At 68.1% G+C, this 15,042-nt stretch overlaps 1 protein-coding gene across 1 annotated transcript in view; it reads left to right on the plus strand.

The window, feature by feature from the left end:
* The window catches only part of CELSR2 (cadherin EGF LAG seven-pass G-type receptor 2), a 78,906-nt gene extending 66,978 nt beyond the window's left edge, over positions 1–11,928 (plus strand). The window contains exons 22-35 of the mRNA XM_077839245.1: positions 1,328–1,495; positions 1,624–1,750; positions 2,107–2,307; positions 2,606–2,780; positions 4,623–4,735; positions 5,791–5,870; positions 6,511–6,637; positions 7,054–7,176; positions 8,952–9,082; positions 9,222–9,310; positions 9,583–9,756; positions 10,240–10,461; positions 11,012–11,258; positions 11,901–11,928. Coding sequence (XP_077695371.1) covers positions 1,328–1,495; positions 1,624–1,750; positions 2,107–2,307; positions 2,606–2,780; positions 4,623–4,735; positions 5,791–5,870; positions 6,511–6,637; positions 7,054–7,176; positions 8,952–9,082; positions 9,222–9,310; positions 9,583–9,756; positions 10,240–10,461; positions 11,012–11,258; positions 11,901–11,928 — 2,005 coding nt within the window. The remainder of the gene's footprint in view (positions 1–1,327; positions 1,496–1,623; positions 1,751–2,106; positions 2,308–2,605; positions 2,781–4,622; positions 4,736–5,790; positions 5,871–6,510; positions 6,638–7,053; positions 7,177–8,951; positions 9,083–9,221; positions 9,311–9,582; positions 9,757–10,239; positions 10,462–11,011; positions 11,259–11,900) is intronic.
* The last annotated feature ends 3,114 nt before the right edge of the window (positions 11,929–15,042 follow it).

Genomic DNA, 15,042 nt, shown 5'->3' on the forward strand with positions numbered 1-15,042 from the left:
TAGCTGTGGGGGGGGGGTGGAGGCGCAGGGGGACAGGTAGCTGTGGCGGGGGGCACATGCGGGGGCAGGTAGCTGTGGGGGGGTGGTGGAGGCGCAGGGGGACAGGTAGCTGTGGCGGGGGGCACATGCGGGGGCAGGTAGCTGTGGGGGGGCGTCGCAGAGGCGCAGGGGGACAGGTAGCTGTGGCGGGGGGCACAGGCGGGGGCAGGTAGCTGTGGGGGGGCGTCGCAGAGGCGCAGGGGGACAGGTAGCTGTGGCGGGGGGCACATGCAGGGGCAGGTAGCTGGGGGGCGTCGCAGAGGCGCAGGGGGACAGGTAGCTGTGGCGGGGGGCACAGGCGGGGGCAGGTAGCTGTGGGGGGGCGTCGCAGAGGCGCAGGGGGACAGGTAGCTGTGGCGGGGGGCACAGGCGGGGGCAGGTAGCTGGGGGGCGTCGCAGAGGCGCAGGGGGACAGGTAGCTGTGGCGGGGGGCACATGCGGGGGCAGGTAGCTGTGGGGGGGGGTGGAGGCGCAGGGGGACAGGTAGCTGTGGGGGGGGGCACAGGCGGGGGCAGGTAGCTGTGGGGGGGTGACGGAGGCGCAGGGGGACAGGTAGCTGTGGCGGGGGGCACATGCGGGGGCAGGTAGCTGTGGGGGGGCGTCGCAGAGGCGCAGGGGGACAGGTAGCTGTGGCGGGGGGCACAGGCGGGGGCAGGTAGCTGGGGGGGGTGGCGGAGGCGCAGGGGGACAGGTAGCTGGGGGGCGTCGCAGAGGCGCAGGGGGACAGGTAGCTGTGGCGGGGGGGGTGGAGGCGCAGGGGGACAGGTAGCTGTGGCGGGGGGCACATGCAGGGGCAGGTAGCTGTGGCGGGGGGGGTGGAGGCGCAGGGGGACAGGTAGCTGTGGGGGGGGCACAGGCGGGGGCAGGTAGCTGTGGGGGGGTGGTGGAGGCGCAGGGGGACAGGTAGCTGTGGCGGGGGGCACAGGCGGGGGCAGGTAGCTGGGGGGCGTCGCAGAGGCGCAGGGGGACAGGTAGCTGTGGCGGGGGGCACAGGCGGGGGCAGGTAGCTGGGGGCGTCGCAGAGGCGCAGGGGGACAGGTAGCTGTGGCGGGGGGCACAGGCGGGGGCAGGTAGCTGTGGGGGGGGGGTGGAGGCGCAGGGGGACAGGTAGCTGTGGCGGGGGGCACATGCGGGGGCAGGTAGCTGTGGGGGGGGGGTGGAGGCGCAGGGGAAAGGTGGGTGGGCAGATAGCTGGGGGGCCGGAGCACACAGGTCCCAGTCGCTGGGGCCGAGGCGAGTGAGGCGGGGCACGTGGCGCTGGGTCCCACTGTGCCAGCTGTTCCCGCAGGGTCCCCAAACGGCCCATCATCAACACGCCGGTGGTGAGCATCATGGTGCACGACGAGGAGCAGCGGGGGCCGCGGGCACTGGAGAAGCCCATCACCGTGCAGTTCCGGCTGCTGGAGACGGAGGAGCGCTCCAAGCCCATCTGCGTCTTCTGGAACCACTCCATACTGTGAGTACCCCGGGCTGGGCCCAGCACCCCCAGCCCGCCCACCTGCGGGGGGGCTCTGGCTCGCAGGCCCTGTTACCCCAGCGGGGTCCCCCAGAACCCCCCCTGACTCCGGCCCTCCTGCTCCCCAGGCCTGGTGGGGCGGGCGGCTGGTCGGCCAGGGGCTGTGAGCTGGTCTTCAGGAACCAGAGCCACGTCAGCTGCCAGTGCAGCCACATGACCAGCTTCGCCGTGCTGATGGACATCTCCAGGAGAGAGGTGAGCGGGCAGTGGGCGGGGCCCCAACCCAGGGGCGGAGCCGTGGGCGGGGTCACAGTGTTAGAGGTGAGAGCGGGAGGAGCCCAGATAGCCAGGGGGCAGAGCCATGGGCAAGGCCACAGTATGAAAGGAGGGATGGGGTGGGGTGGGGCCCCTTCGCCCAGGGAGTGCAGCTATGGGTGGGCCCACAGTGTGAGGGGTGAGAGGGGGAGGAGCCCCATTCCCAAGGAGGTGGAGCCATGGGTGGAGCCCCGTGTGAGAGAGGGCGGGGCTATGGTGATCTCTGAGCCCTGAGCTGGTTGGGGGGCAGGGCCTGTGTGCTGGTTGCTGCCCAACGAGCCCCCTTTGCCCCCCAGAACGGGGAGATCCTGCCGCTGCAGACCATCACCTATGCCTCCGTGGCCGTGACGCTGGGCAGCCTCCTGCTCACCTTCCTGGTGCTGGCCGGCCCGCGGGCCCTGCGTGGCAACCAGCACAGCATCCGCAAGAACACCGCCACCGCCCTCTTCCTCGCCGAGCTCGTCTTCCTGCTGGGCATCAACCAGGCCGACGTCCCCGTGAGCCTGCGGGCGGGCGCTGCGGGGGGCTGGGCTGGCCGGGGACCCTCCTGCGGCGCGACTGGGCCGGGGTGGGGCGCTGAGCAGGCGGCGGCTGGGCTGGGCCCGGGGCCCTGCGCATGGGGCCCCGGTGGGGCTGGCTGAGCCCAGGCATGGAGGCCCTGCAGGGTGCAGTCTCCTAGCTGGGGGCAGCAGGGCGCCCCAGAGCCTGTGGGGCGCATGGTAACCCGGGTGTCCTGGGGCCTTTCCCCGGCTGTGCCGGCTCCCCCTGCCCCCTAACGCCCGGCCCTCCCCGCAGTTTGCCTGCACCGTGATCGCCATCCTGCTGCACTTCTTCTACATGTGCACCTTCGCCTGGCTCCTGCTGGAGGCGCTGCACCTCTACCGCATGCTGACCGAGGTGCGGGACATCAACCACAGCCCCATGCGCTTCTACTACATGGTGGGCTGGGGCGTGCCAGCCTTCATCACAGGTGAGCCCCGGCGCTGCCCCGCCTCCCTGCTGGGGCTGCGTCTGCTCCCCCCAGGCTCCCCTGTCCGCTGCTGGGCAAGGCAGGGAGGGGAGTGCTCTCGGCAGGCTGGTAGGAGCAGGGCGCCCCCGCCCCCACGCTGGCTGGGAGTTCGGCACTGAGCCCGCACCACCCAGTTATCTTTCTAGTGTGAATTCCTCTGGAGTCACAGACCGTCCCCTTGGGCACTCCGCTCTGTCGCCAGCCCGGTGAGCCGGCCTTTGTGGTGGCTGGTCCCTCACGCCACAGATCACAGCGAGGTTCAGGTCACTCCCAGTCCCAAAGGACCAGTCACTCACTCAGGTCAGCTGAACCTCAGATCTCACCCCAAAGACCGGGCTTGCAGCGAAACCTCTAACAAACTATCTACAGAGTCATTAGCTAGGAAAAGGTAACGAGGGTTACTGATGAGGTTACAGTAGGTAACAGAGGTACACAAAGGAGTTCCAACCTTACGGTTCAAAAGGTAACAGAGGCTTCTCTGAGAAGGCTTAGCAGCCGGACATCTCTTGCGTTTGCCTACAAACACTTGGCCCCTCCAGCGTCCAGGCAGTTCAAAGATCCCAGGTCCCTTTCGTTTGGGGGTTTGATTCCCCCCCACCACTGCAAACTCAGCAGCTGGGGGGAACCCACTCCCCTGACTCCTCTTCTGTCCTCTCGCTGACGGTACGTAGGGATGATCCAGTGGCAGGTCTGGTATCCATGGACCTCTCCCGTGGGGCAGGGCGTCACCCCTTCTTTGGCGCCCAGCCCTTTGCACTAGCTAACATCTCTCCAGGCTGCTGGGTCCCACCGGCTCACGATCCAACCCCTCAGATGTCACCGCCCAATAAGGGTGTCACGGAGTCCCCGGGTGATGCTCTGGAACTGCTCCCCATGAAGCCAGTCAGGACTCTGGGGAAGTCTCCTCTCTGGGAGCAGCCTGTCTTCAGGACACAAAGCTCACACAGCTTCCACCTTCCTGGGTCTGACCTCGGAGCATTCAGCATCCTCTGCCCCTCCGTGCGCTTCCCCCAGCCAGTCCGCCCAGGCAGGGTCCTGGGGAAGCCAGAGGGTCCTGCCCCCCAACTCCGCAGTCAGACGTGACTCTCAGCCAGCCAGTAACACAGAAGGTTTATTAGACGACAGGAACATGGTCTAACACAGAGCTTGTAGGTGCAGAGAACAGGACCCCTGAGCTGGGTCCATTTTGGGGGGCAGTGAGCCAGACAACCACATCTGCACTTCACTCCATGTCCCAGCCAGCCCCAAACTGAAACTCCCTCCAGCCCCTCCTCTTCTGGGCTTTGTTCCTTTCCTGGGCCAGGTGGTCACCTGATTCCTTTATTCTCCAACCCTTCAGCTTTCACCTTGCAGGGAGGGGAAGGGCCCAGGCCATCAGTTGCCAGGAAACAGGGTGTCGGCCATTCTCTGTGTCCAGACCCCTGCACACACCTGCCCTCTAGGGCTCTGCAATGATCATACACCCTTACCCCACCACCTAGATACTTAAGAACTGCCTAGGGGAAACTGAGGCATCCCCACAATATTTGGAGGAAACATTAAGAACAGTCCCACTTGGTGACAAAGGGATACAGCCGTTCTGGGTGAGAACGCTCCCAAGCACTCCGGGAAGACTGACCGCATCCTTCCCATTCTGCTCCCTGGTTAACACCGGGCCGATTGGTCCGTGTTCAGTGGAGACACGGGGCCCTTGGCATGGGTGGCGCCTGGTCCGCCAGCGGCACAGAGGGCTCATGGGTTGCTGGCTCCTCCGTACTCTGCCAGGATGGGATGTGATGAGCCATGTGGCTCCTCTCTTCACAGGACTGGCCGTGGGGCTGGACCCTGAGGGCTACGGGAACCCCGATTTCTGCTGGCTCTCCATCTACGACACGCTGGTCTGGAGCTTCGCCGGGCCCATCGCCTTCGCCGTCTCAGTGCGTATGGGGGCAGCAGGGGCTCGGAGGCTAGTGCATGGGGCTGGGGAGACACGGGGAGGATCAAAGGGCAGCAAGACCAACAGCAGCATGGTCTGCCCCGGGTACCCCCAGTCTCCTTGCAGTGGTATCTCCCCCCAGCTGGCCTGGGCACCCCGCCACCCACTCTGCAGTGGTATCTCCTCCAGCGGACCCAGGCACACCCCCCGCAGTCCCTCTGCAGTGGTACCTCCCTCCCTCACCCTGCAGTGAGTCTCCCCTGGGCAGTGGGGTCGAAGCCTTTGCTGACGTCACAGTTGCAGGGGCCGAAACGTGGGGTGCCCCCACCACCCCCGCGGGCACGGCTGGTCGATCCTGTGCAGAGCAGCCCCAGCTTCGTTACCTGCCCCCCAGTGCACGGGCTGCCCCCCCCACGCCCTCGCTGGGCACCCGGCACTGGCCCGCGTGCGCTGCACCGCCCCCCCTCACTCTGGTTGGGGGGGGACTAGGAGTCAGGACTCCTAGCTCCTATCCCTGCTCTTGGGGGGGTGTCTAGTGGTTAGAGCAGGGGGGTTGGGAGCCAGGACTCCTGGGTTCTCTTCCCAGGCCAGTCACTGACTTTCTGTTTGACCTGGGACAGGCGTCTTTGCCTCTCAGTGCCTCAGTTTCCCCACTGAGGTCCCCTGCTGGGGAGAGCCATGAGGGGCGAGGGGAGGGCCTGGGCCATGCAGACCTCCTGCCCCTCCTTCCACTGGCCTCCAGACTCCTCCTGTCATGTGGGGGCAGGAAGGGAACCCCCTCACTATGGATTCCTTGGAAGTGTCCCAGCTCAGCCGGACCAGGGCTCTGACCCAGGGGCTGCTTCCCATGGCTCCTGCCTGCGCAAGCGCATCCTGCCAAGAAACAGCCTCCTTCTGCCTGGGTGGGGGCCTTGGGCTGGGGCCCTGCTGGGGGGCCTTGGGCTCTGCACTTCAGCCGCTTGGGCAGACTGTGGGGAGGGGCAGGGGGCCATGGGGAGGGGCTGGGGGACCCTGGGCCCTGCCTCCTGTTGCTGACCCACCCTCTCCCCCACGCAGACGAGCGTCTTCCTCCATGTCCTGGCCACCAAAGCCGCCTGCCTGACCCAGGAGCGGGGCTTCGAGAAGAGGGGCCCAGTGTGAGTCTTACCCCCGCCCCCCCCGGGCAGCGCTGGCTGGCAGGGCAGCATGGGAGGTGCTGACTGAGGCCTGCTCCCAGGGGGAGGGAACTGGGGGGGTGTTTCTTGGGGGGAGGGGTCGGTGCAGGCAGGGTTGGTGTGGGGGTGGGCGGGGGAGGGGTTTCTGTGGGCATGGGCAGGGGTCAGTGTGTTACGAAGCGTGGGGGAGTCAGGGCCCTGTACCCCCACTTCCTGCGATTCACATTCACCGTGACTCTCAGCCAGCCAGTAGAACAGAAGGTTTATTAGAGACGACAGGAACGCAGTCCAGACCAGAGCTTGCAGGCCTAAACAGGACCTTCTGGGGGGTGGGGAGCTTAGACCCCCTTCTCTGGGGCTCTCCCCTCTTCCCCAGCCAACTGCCCCCTTCAGCGTCTCACCCAGCTTCCCTCAGCTCCCCCCCAGCCTTTGTCCAGTTTTACCTCCCCCATCCCCTCCTGGCTCAGGTTAGAGGCTCTCAGGTCTCCCATCCCCAGGGAAACCCCCCTGCCACATTCCCAGGTCAACGCTCCCCCTCCCTGCTGCGTCCCACAGTGCGGGAGGGGTCGGTGTGGGCGGGGTCGGCATCTCTGGCCTGGCCTGACCCCTCTGCCCGGCACAGGTCGGGGCTGCGGGCAGCATTCCTGGTGCTGCTGCTGGTTAGCGCCACGTGGCTCCTGGCCCTGCTCTCCGTCAACAGCGACGCCATCCTCTTCCACTACCTCTTCGCCGGCTTCAACTGCCTCCAGGTACGGCAGGGCAGGGGGCAGGGCCTTTTCCCCAGCAGGGGTGGGGGTCTCCCCAGTTTGGCCCAGGAGCCGAGCCTGTGTACAGAGGCCCCAGCAGCCCGGCGTGGCCCTGTTGGCTCCGAGCTGGCAGGGCCTGTGCCCAGCCCTGTGGTGAGCCAGCTTCACACCATGGTGCCAGGGTGTGGGTGGGGGGGTTGCGCTGTGACGGCTGGGGGGGATCCGGGCCTGGCGCAGAGGTCCCCAGTGGAGGACCCCTGTGTGGGCACCTGCCCCCAGAGCCATCGCCGCGCGGCAGGAAGCGTGGCAGTACGTCAGGGCAGGGGGCCTGGCTCATGGACCCCCCTCAGCTCCATCCAGGCCCCCCAGCCCAGCTCAGCCCCAGCGGGCTCTGACCTGCCCCTCGCACCCTCCCTCAGGGTCCCTTCATCTTCCTCGCCTGCATCGTCTTCAGCAAGGACGTGAGGAAGGCTCTGAAGTTCAGCTGCAGCAAGAAGCACAGCACAGACCCCGCACTCACCACCAAATCCACCCTGACAGCGGTTAGTGCCCAGCCCCGCACAGCCGGAGTGACTAGTGCCTCGGCCTGGCTCTCTGCCCTGGGCGGTGTCATCTCTACCAGGGCTGGGCTGGCAGGGGCCGCGGGTGGGGAGTGAGGGGCACCTGCAGAGCTGGGGGGCTGGGGGGAGCCCAGGGCTGGGATGGCAGGGGCTGCGGGTGGGGAGTGAGGGGCACCAGCAGAGCTGGGGGGAGCCCAGGGCTGGGATGGCAGGGGCTGCGGGTGGGGAGTGAGGGGCACCGGCAGAGCTGGGGGGAGCCCAGGGCTGGGATGGCAGGGGCTGCGGGTGGGGAGTGAGGGGCACCGGCAGAGCTGGGGGGAGCCCAGGGCTGGGATGGCAGGGGCTGCGGGTGGGGAGTGAGGGGCACCGGCAGAGCTGGGGGGAGCCCAGGGCTGGGATGGCAGGGGCTGCGGGTGGGGAGTGAGGGGCACCGGCAGAGCTGGGGGGAGCCCAGGGCTGGGCTGGCAGGGGCTGCGGGTCGGGAGTGAGGGGCACCGGCAGAGCTGGGGGGAGCCCAGGGCTGGGATGGCAGGGGCTGCGGGTCGGGAGTGAGGGGCACCGGCAGAGCTGTGGGGACCCAGGGCTGGGCTGGCAGGGGCTGCGGGTGGGGAGTGAGGGGCACCGGCAGAGCTGGGGGGAGCCCAAGGCTGGGATGGCAGGGGCTGCGGGTGGGGAGTGAGGGGCACCGGCAGAGCTGGGGGGAGCCCAGGGCTGGGATGGCAGGGGCTGCGGTGGGGAGTGAGGGGCACCGGCAGAGCTGGGGGGAGCCCAGGGCTGGGATGGCAGGGGCTGCGGGTGGGGAGTGAGGGGCACTGGCAGAGCTGGGGGGAGCCCAGGGCTGGGATGGCAGGGGCTGCGGGTGGGGAGTGAGGGGCACTGGCAGAGCTGGGGGGAGCCCAGGGCTGGGATGGCAGGGGCTGCGGGTGGGGAGTGAGGGGCACTGGCAGAGCTGGGGGGAGCCCAGGGCTGGGCTGGCAGGGGCTGCGGGTGGGGAGTGAGGGGCACTGGCAGAGCTGGGGGGAGCCCAGGGCTGGGCTGGCAGGGGCTGCGGGTGGGGAGTGAGGGGCACTGGCAGAGCTGGGGGGAGCCCAGGGCTGGGATGGCAGGGGCTGCGGGTGGGGAGTGAGGGGCACTGGCAGAGCTGGGGGGAGCCCAGGGCTGGGCTGGCAGGGGCTGCGGGTGGGGAGTGAGGGGCACTGGCAGAGCTGGGGGGAGCCCAGGGCTGGGCTGGCAGGGGCTGCGGGTGGGGAGTGAGGGGCACTGGCAGAATCATAGAATCATAGAATATCAGGGTTGGAAGGGACCTCAGGAGGTCATCTAGTCCAACCCCCTGCTCGAAGCAGGACCAATTCCCAGTTAAATCATCCCAGCCAGGGCTTTGTCAAGCCTGACCTTAAAAACCTCTAAGGAAGGAGATTCCACCACCTCCCTAGGTAACGCATTCCAGTGCTTCACCACCCTCCTAGTGAAAAAGTTTTTCCTAATATCCAATCTAAACCTCCCCCACTGCAACTTGAGACCATTACTCCTCGTTCTGTCATCTGCTACCATTGAGAACTGTCTAGAACAGAGCTGGGGGGCTGGGGGGAGCCCAGGGCTGGGATAGCAGGGGGCTGCGGGTCAGGAGTGAGGGGCACCGGCAGAGCCGGGGGACCCCAGGGCTGAGGTGCTGGGGAGGGGCAGCAGGCCAAGTGGGAAGTGTCAGAGGAAGCAGCGACTCACCGTCTGGCCCCCTGTTCTCTGACCCCCGCCCCCAGGCCTACAACTGCAACAACACGTATGTGGCCGGCCGGCTGTACCACATGCCCTTCGGCGCGTCCACGGGCTCCCTGCACAGCACCGTGCACTCAGGCAAGAGCCAGCACAGCTACCTCCCCTTCGTGCTCAGGTACCGCCCCCCCTGCCGGGGCAGCCAGCCCCCCCTGCCGGGGCAGCCAGCCCCCCCGGGCAGCGCTGGGCCCTGCGGCTCCGGAGCCCGGCCTGGCCAGGCCCTACGGTGGCTCTAGTCTCCCGCCCGTGTTTTGCAGGGAGGAGTCTGGGCTGAAGAGCTGCCAGGCGCCCAGCGGGCAGACGGACCCCGGCGCCCTCTTCCTGGCGGCCAAGGACCAGCCGAACGGTGAGCAAGGGTGGAGCCGTGCTGCCCTCTGCTGGGTGACGCAGGGCGGGCGGCCAGCGACAGCGTCCTCCAGTGGCTGCCACACCGGGGGGTCCCATTGGCTCGGGGGGCAGAACTGGGCTGTCTGGAGCCCGGCACCAGGCTCTGTCTCCCGGCTGTGCCCTAGGCTGGGAGGGGCCCTGCAGGCCGGTGGGGGGAGCTGGCCCTGCCGAGTGAGTCCGGCTGGCCCATGGGGGCGCTGGTGCTGAGCTCTCCGTGTGTCCCTGCCCCAGAGCACGACACGGACTCGGACAGCGACCTGTCCCTGGAGGACGACCAGAGCGGCTCCTATGCCTCCACCCACTCCTCGGACAGCGAGGAGGACGAGGCGTTCCCGGGGGAGCCCTGCTGGGAGAACCTGCTGGGCCCCCCCAGCGAGAAGCTGCCGCCACACAGCGCCCCCAAAGGTAACGCCGGGACCAGGGGGCGGGCGGGGAGGGAGCAGCCCCCACAGTGGGTCAGCACCTGAGAGCCCCATTCTGGGCCCACGGCCGGCGGGACGGGGGGTGGCTAAGCCGTGGGGCTGGGCAGTGCGCTGCTCTCCCGGCTGGCTCCTTTCCACCCCTCCCCTGGCTGCCCTGTAACCCCGGGGCAGGGGACACTACAGCTTTGAGGGGCGCCTGCCCCACGCCGGGCGCCTGCCGTCCCCTCGTCTGCCCCACGCCGGGTGCCTGCCGTCCCCTCGTCTGCCCCACGCCGGGCGCCTGCCGTCCCCTCGTCTGCCCCATGCCAGGTGCCTGCTCCCCTTTCGCCTGCCCCAGGATGGACGCCTGCCCCACACCGGGCCCCTGCCATCCCCTTGCCTGCTCGGTGTGCACAGGAGCAGCCCTGGGGTGGTGGGGAGTTGGCTCCAGAGGGTCCCCGGCTCAGCTCACTGTGCTCTCCCCCAGCGGATAACGTGCCGGCCCACGGCAAGCCCTACTGGCCGGGGGAGTTTGTGACCACGGCCAGCGAGAGTGACGGGCACACCGGCCCCGAGATGCTGCGGGTGGAGCCAGCCGCGGGACAGGTGCGGCTGGGACCCCCAGAGGAAGCACCCAGGGAGAACGGGGAGGCCCTGGACAAGAACGTGCCGGTTCCGCTGCCCAACCCTGCTGCCCAGCCCCAGAGAGGTAAGCAGGGAACCCAGCACCCCCTGCACCCAGGGTGGGGGCCCAGCATTGCAAGGGGGAGGGTGTTGTGCGGGGCAGGGGGTCCTCCACAGATATCGCTGAGTGGGGGTGGGGCGCTCCAGGGGCTAGAGGGGCTTCAGAGCTTCCCCTATAGACACGGCAGAGCCTGGCACGGCTTCTCCAGCCCTTCGCTGGGTGGCATTGGACCCGTGTGGCAGCTGGTGGTCGCAGGCTCCTGCCAGGCCGGGCCTGATCAATGCTGCAGAGAGGCAGGTGCTGCGGGTGAGGCGAGCCTGGCAAAGCCCCAGGACCTGCTCTGGCCCTGCTGGCTGCAGGATCTGGGAGCCCAGGCTGGATGGGGGCGGCTCTGCTCCCATGGGGCGATTCCTCTGTCTGTAGCTCGGCACAGGGCGCCTGCCCGGGCCAGGAACCGGGAGGGTCCCCCACACCTTCGTCCCGGCCTCACGACCCCTCCCATCTGTCCCCACCCCAGCTGCCTGGGCCCCCTCCCCGTTCTGCCCTGGCCTCACCCCCCCATCTCCCCCTGCAGGGATCCTGAAGAAGAAGTGCCTCCCTACCATCAGCGAGAACAGCCTGCGCCATGTGCCCAGCGAGCTCTCAGCCCACCCGCCGGGCACGGTGGCATCACACGGCTCCTCGACGGGCAGCGAGGGCAGCCGGGGGGGCAGGGTGCTGCCACGGCCCCGCCAGACGCTGCAGGAGCAGCTCAACGGGGTGACACCCATCACCATGAGCATCAAGGCCGGCACGGTGGACGAGGACTCCTCCGGCTCCGAGTGAGTAGGTGCCCGGGGCTAAGGCCGCTGCCAAGGCCACTGCCACTGACCCCTCCTGGTGCCCACCTGCAGGGCAGCCAGTGCCACAGACCTGCCCTGGGTCTGGCTGTGGGGGGAGGCTCCGGAGCTGCTCCCGCGTCACCCCAACCTCCCACCCCGCCCACGGCGCCGGCCTCAGCCTCCATCACCCTGGAAGGTGGCTGGGGCTGTGCCCATTCAAACCAGCCAGGCTCCGCCCCCCGGCGTCCCCTCCCCGGCCTAGCGTCCCCATGGCTCTGCCCATGCTCTGGGCCCGGATCCTGCCCCCCGGCCGGGGCAAGTCCCGAGAGCTGGACTGGGCTGTGCGGCCGGAGCCTCAGTTCCCCCCACCCCCAATTCCATGCGGGGTTCGGCCGCCCCCTGCGAGTCACAGGACGGGCTGAGCTGCCCCCAGCTGCTGGGAGCCTGCCCCGCCCCGAGCAGCCGGCCTGGGGCTGAGCCCAGGGCTCTGAGCTGGGAGTCTGGGGCCCCAATTAGGCAGGGCTGATTCGGGGTGGGGGCAAGACCCTGCCTGGCGCTCGCCGTCTCTAACTCTTCCACTGCTTTCTCCACTCTCGCACTAACCCCCCCTCCCCTCTCTGTCTCCTGCCCCCAACCGCCCAGATTTCTGTTCTTTAATTTCCTCCATTAACATGTGCGCCACGTGGCTCTGCCGCCCGCCTGGCCAGCCTGCCGGGGGCCCGGCCCAGCTGCTCATGACCATACGTCTGTGTGTTTGTTCCCCCCCTCTCGGTGTGTGTCTGATCACTGAGCAGGAGCGACGAGACCTCCATCTGAGCAGGCCCCCGGGGCCCAGCCGACGCGGCCCCTCTGCCCCGGGGGCCAGCCACCAGCCAATGGGGACCAGCTGCCAGCCGCCAGGGTCCCTCTGCGTTGGGGCCAGCTGCCAACCAACGGGGCCCCTCTGCCCCGGGAACCAGCTCATCCGGACCCTCCATCCTCGGGACCAGCCGCCAGCCAATGAGGACCCTCCATCCTGGGGACCAGCTGCCGGGGCTCCCGCCTGGAGCACAAGCTGCATCGCCCCACGCTCTTGCCAGGTGCCCCACTGACCCTTCAACGAGGAGCGAAAGGACCCAGGGCGCCGCCTTGACCCGCCGGGTTTTTGTGCCCAATGCAGTCCCCTGCTGGCCAGTGCTGAGCGGGGTGGGGGCCTGGACCATGGACGTACTTAACAGCTGCACTTCGGCTCCTGGCAAATGCGCTGGGCCCCACGCTGGCCCCGTCCCAGCTGCAGGCAGGCGGCTGGCCGGACAGTCACTGTGCAGAGCCGCTAGCATGGCCCCTCGGCCCTGCAGGCACGGTCTCGATTGCCACTGGGCCCCTGGGCTAGTTGCCCCTATTCCACATGGGCACCACTGCCCTGCTGAGGGGTAGTCCCCCACAGCCCCTAAAACAGCCCCAGGGTTGGCCATTGCCATGTGGGGCTGCCTGGCAGAGGGCCCAGTGCCCCCAGCGCCTCTGGCCCAGACCCCAAGGATCTCACCATGGGCCCCCATGAAGTGGGGGGCTGGGCTGGCCTCACAGTGAACCAGCCCCATGCCTGAACACGCTGCCATGGTGGTGCTGGGCCTGAAACGTGCCCATGTCTCCAGAGCTGTGTCCCCAGCACGCTCTGCCTCTGCTGTGCCGCACGACGCCCCGGGGCTCGGGGCAGGGCCCCTGGGGCAGCTGGGTGAGGGTCCCGTTCTGCACCCATGGCAAGCGACAGCAGCAGTCTCCAGCTGGGAGGGGGAGGATGGGCCAGGTGCCCATGGGGTGGGGGGTGGGGGCGTCCCAGGAAAGATGCTCCTGGACTGCTATGGGCTCAAGCCCTTAAAGCCAGCTACACTGGCAGGGTTGCCAAGCCCCCACTGGCAGCGCCAGGCCCTTAGCCAAGGCTGATGGGGGGGGGGGCGGGGGGAGAGACCCCTGCAGCTGTGTGGGCCAGGCTGTGATTATTTTGTACAATCCCTCCCACCCCGCACACACAGACCACAAAGGGGGAGGGCTAACCCCCCCGATGCTGAGTGAATGAGGGGCTCCTGTGCCACTGGGCAAGGGCCCTGCCACACCTGCCTTTCTGCCTCAAAGCCTTTGTTTTCTAGGCCCCCCCCGGCCAGTGCTGGCCCAGGTGGCTCCCACCAGGGCTTTTGGAAAGTGCTTTTTGATGTGCGTCCCCAGCCCCTGGGCCATGGCCGGCCTGTGCCCGCTGCAGGTAGATGGGGAGGTGTTGCGCAGGGGGACGGGACACCGCTGGGGACTCTGGTGTAATTGTCAATTTGATGGCGCTTGCTGGACGCTTTTTTATTTAAAAAACCAGCCTGACCCCGGCCGCGTGCTGCAGCGTCATTCCGCAGCGGGGTTTGAGCCGGTGCAGCAGGGTGGGGGTGGGGGGAATCTGGGGGCATCCAGTGTAGGACACTGCTCTCTGAGGACAGGCGCTCAGCCCCTCCCGAGCTGCACAAAGGACCCCCAACCTGCCGGGCGCTCGCCACGGTGCCCAGGACAGCAGGGGTCTGTGGGTTTGAACCCTTCCTGGGGTTTTCTTTGTAAAGCTGCAACTTGGTCCTGCTGCTGGTAAAATCCCCCATGCCCCATCTAGGCCCCCCCATACTCACCGAGCCAGGTCCCGGGTCCCCCGGCAGGTGCTGAAGGGCAGAGCTGTTGGGGGTCTCAGGAGGGGCACGGTACCACCAATGGGGGCTGGAGAATCATATATTGATGGGGGAGAGGTGAGAATCCCACCATCACACCTCATGGGGCTTCACCAGCCCCATGGCTGGGCTGGGCAGGAGCTGGGCTGGGTGTAGTTGGGCAGGGCCCAACCACCGGGCGTAAGGGGGAGCTGTCCTATGCCGTGAGACCAGCCAGGCCCCACCCCGGGCTGGGGGCGTTATCCTTGTGCACTGCCCCACAGACCCCCTCACTTGGACCCCACATTTGCTCAGCCCTGCCTCCCACCAAGAACATGCTGTGCAGGGGGGCAGGGACAGGCCCAGCCCATGGCTGGCTCCATGCTGGTTTTGTGGGCCCCTGGGCTGGAGCAGGCTGCAGCTGCCCCTTGCCGGGTCTGAGTTTTGTTTGTGAAGAGCAGCTGAGCCCCGACTTGTGGCCTCCTGCGTGAATCCATGTGCTCCGGGGCCAGCTGGGCAAAGCCGTGGCAGGAGCGACCGCCGGGCTCTGGCACTAACCCCACGAGCTCTGGGCAGACACACGCACTGGGCTGGCTGCTCGCTGCCCTCGGCTCCTGGACACCCACTGCGGGGGGCAGGCGGGTAGCTGAGGATCTGGGACGCACAGACCCAGCCTCAGCCGGTGTAAATGAGCGCAGCCGGGGGGGCTCAGGCCCAGACGCCGCTCTAGCGCTGGGCTCACACGCCAGCCCTCGTTGAGCCCAGTGCTGGGGGGGTCTGTAATGTATGTGGTAGCCCCCGGCTCTGCTCCCAGCCCCCTGGTACACTGCCCTGGGGTTACCTGTGAGCAAGGCCAGGCCCATCTGGTTACCCCACCCTCACCTCTGTGTCACCAAAGCCCTGTATCAGCTGGACCCAGGCGCTCGCTGAGTGGGCGCAGGCCTGGCCAGGCACCTGGCTGCCAGAGCCCCCTGCGAGGCGTGGGGCCCACTAGGGCGATCCAGTTCCGCCGAGGGTGCAGCCGAGGTGGGTTGTTTTACCGCAGGACTCGGCCTTTGTGTCAGTTCAAACCCAAGAGCTGGCCTGGCGGAGAAGCCACTTTGGCCAATGCTGAAGCTTCTCCCCTGCCC

Source organism: Eretmochelys imbricata, chromosome 21 (assembly GCF_965152235.1).
Source record: "Eretmochelys imbricata isolate rEreImb1 chromosome 21, rEreImb1.hap1, whole genome shotgun sequence".
Lineage (NCBI taxonomy): Eukaryota > Metazoa > Chordata > Testudines > Cheloniidae > Eretmochelys > Eretmochelys imbricata.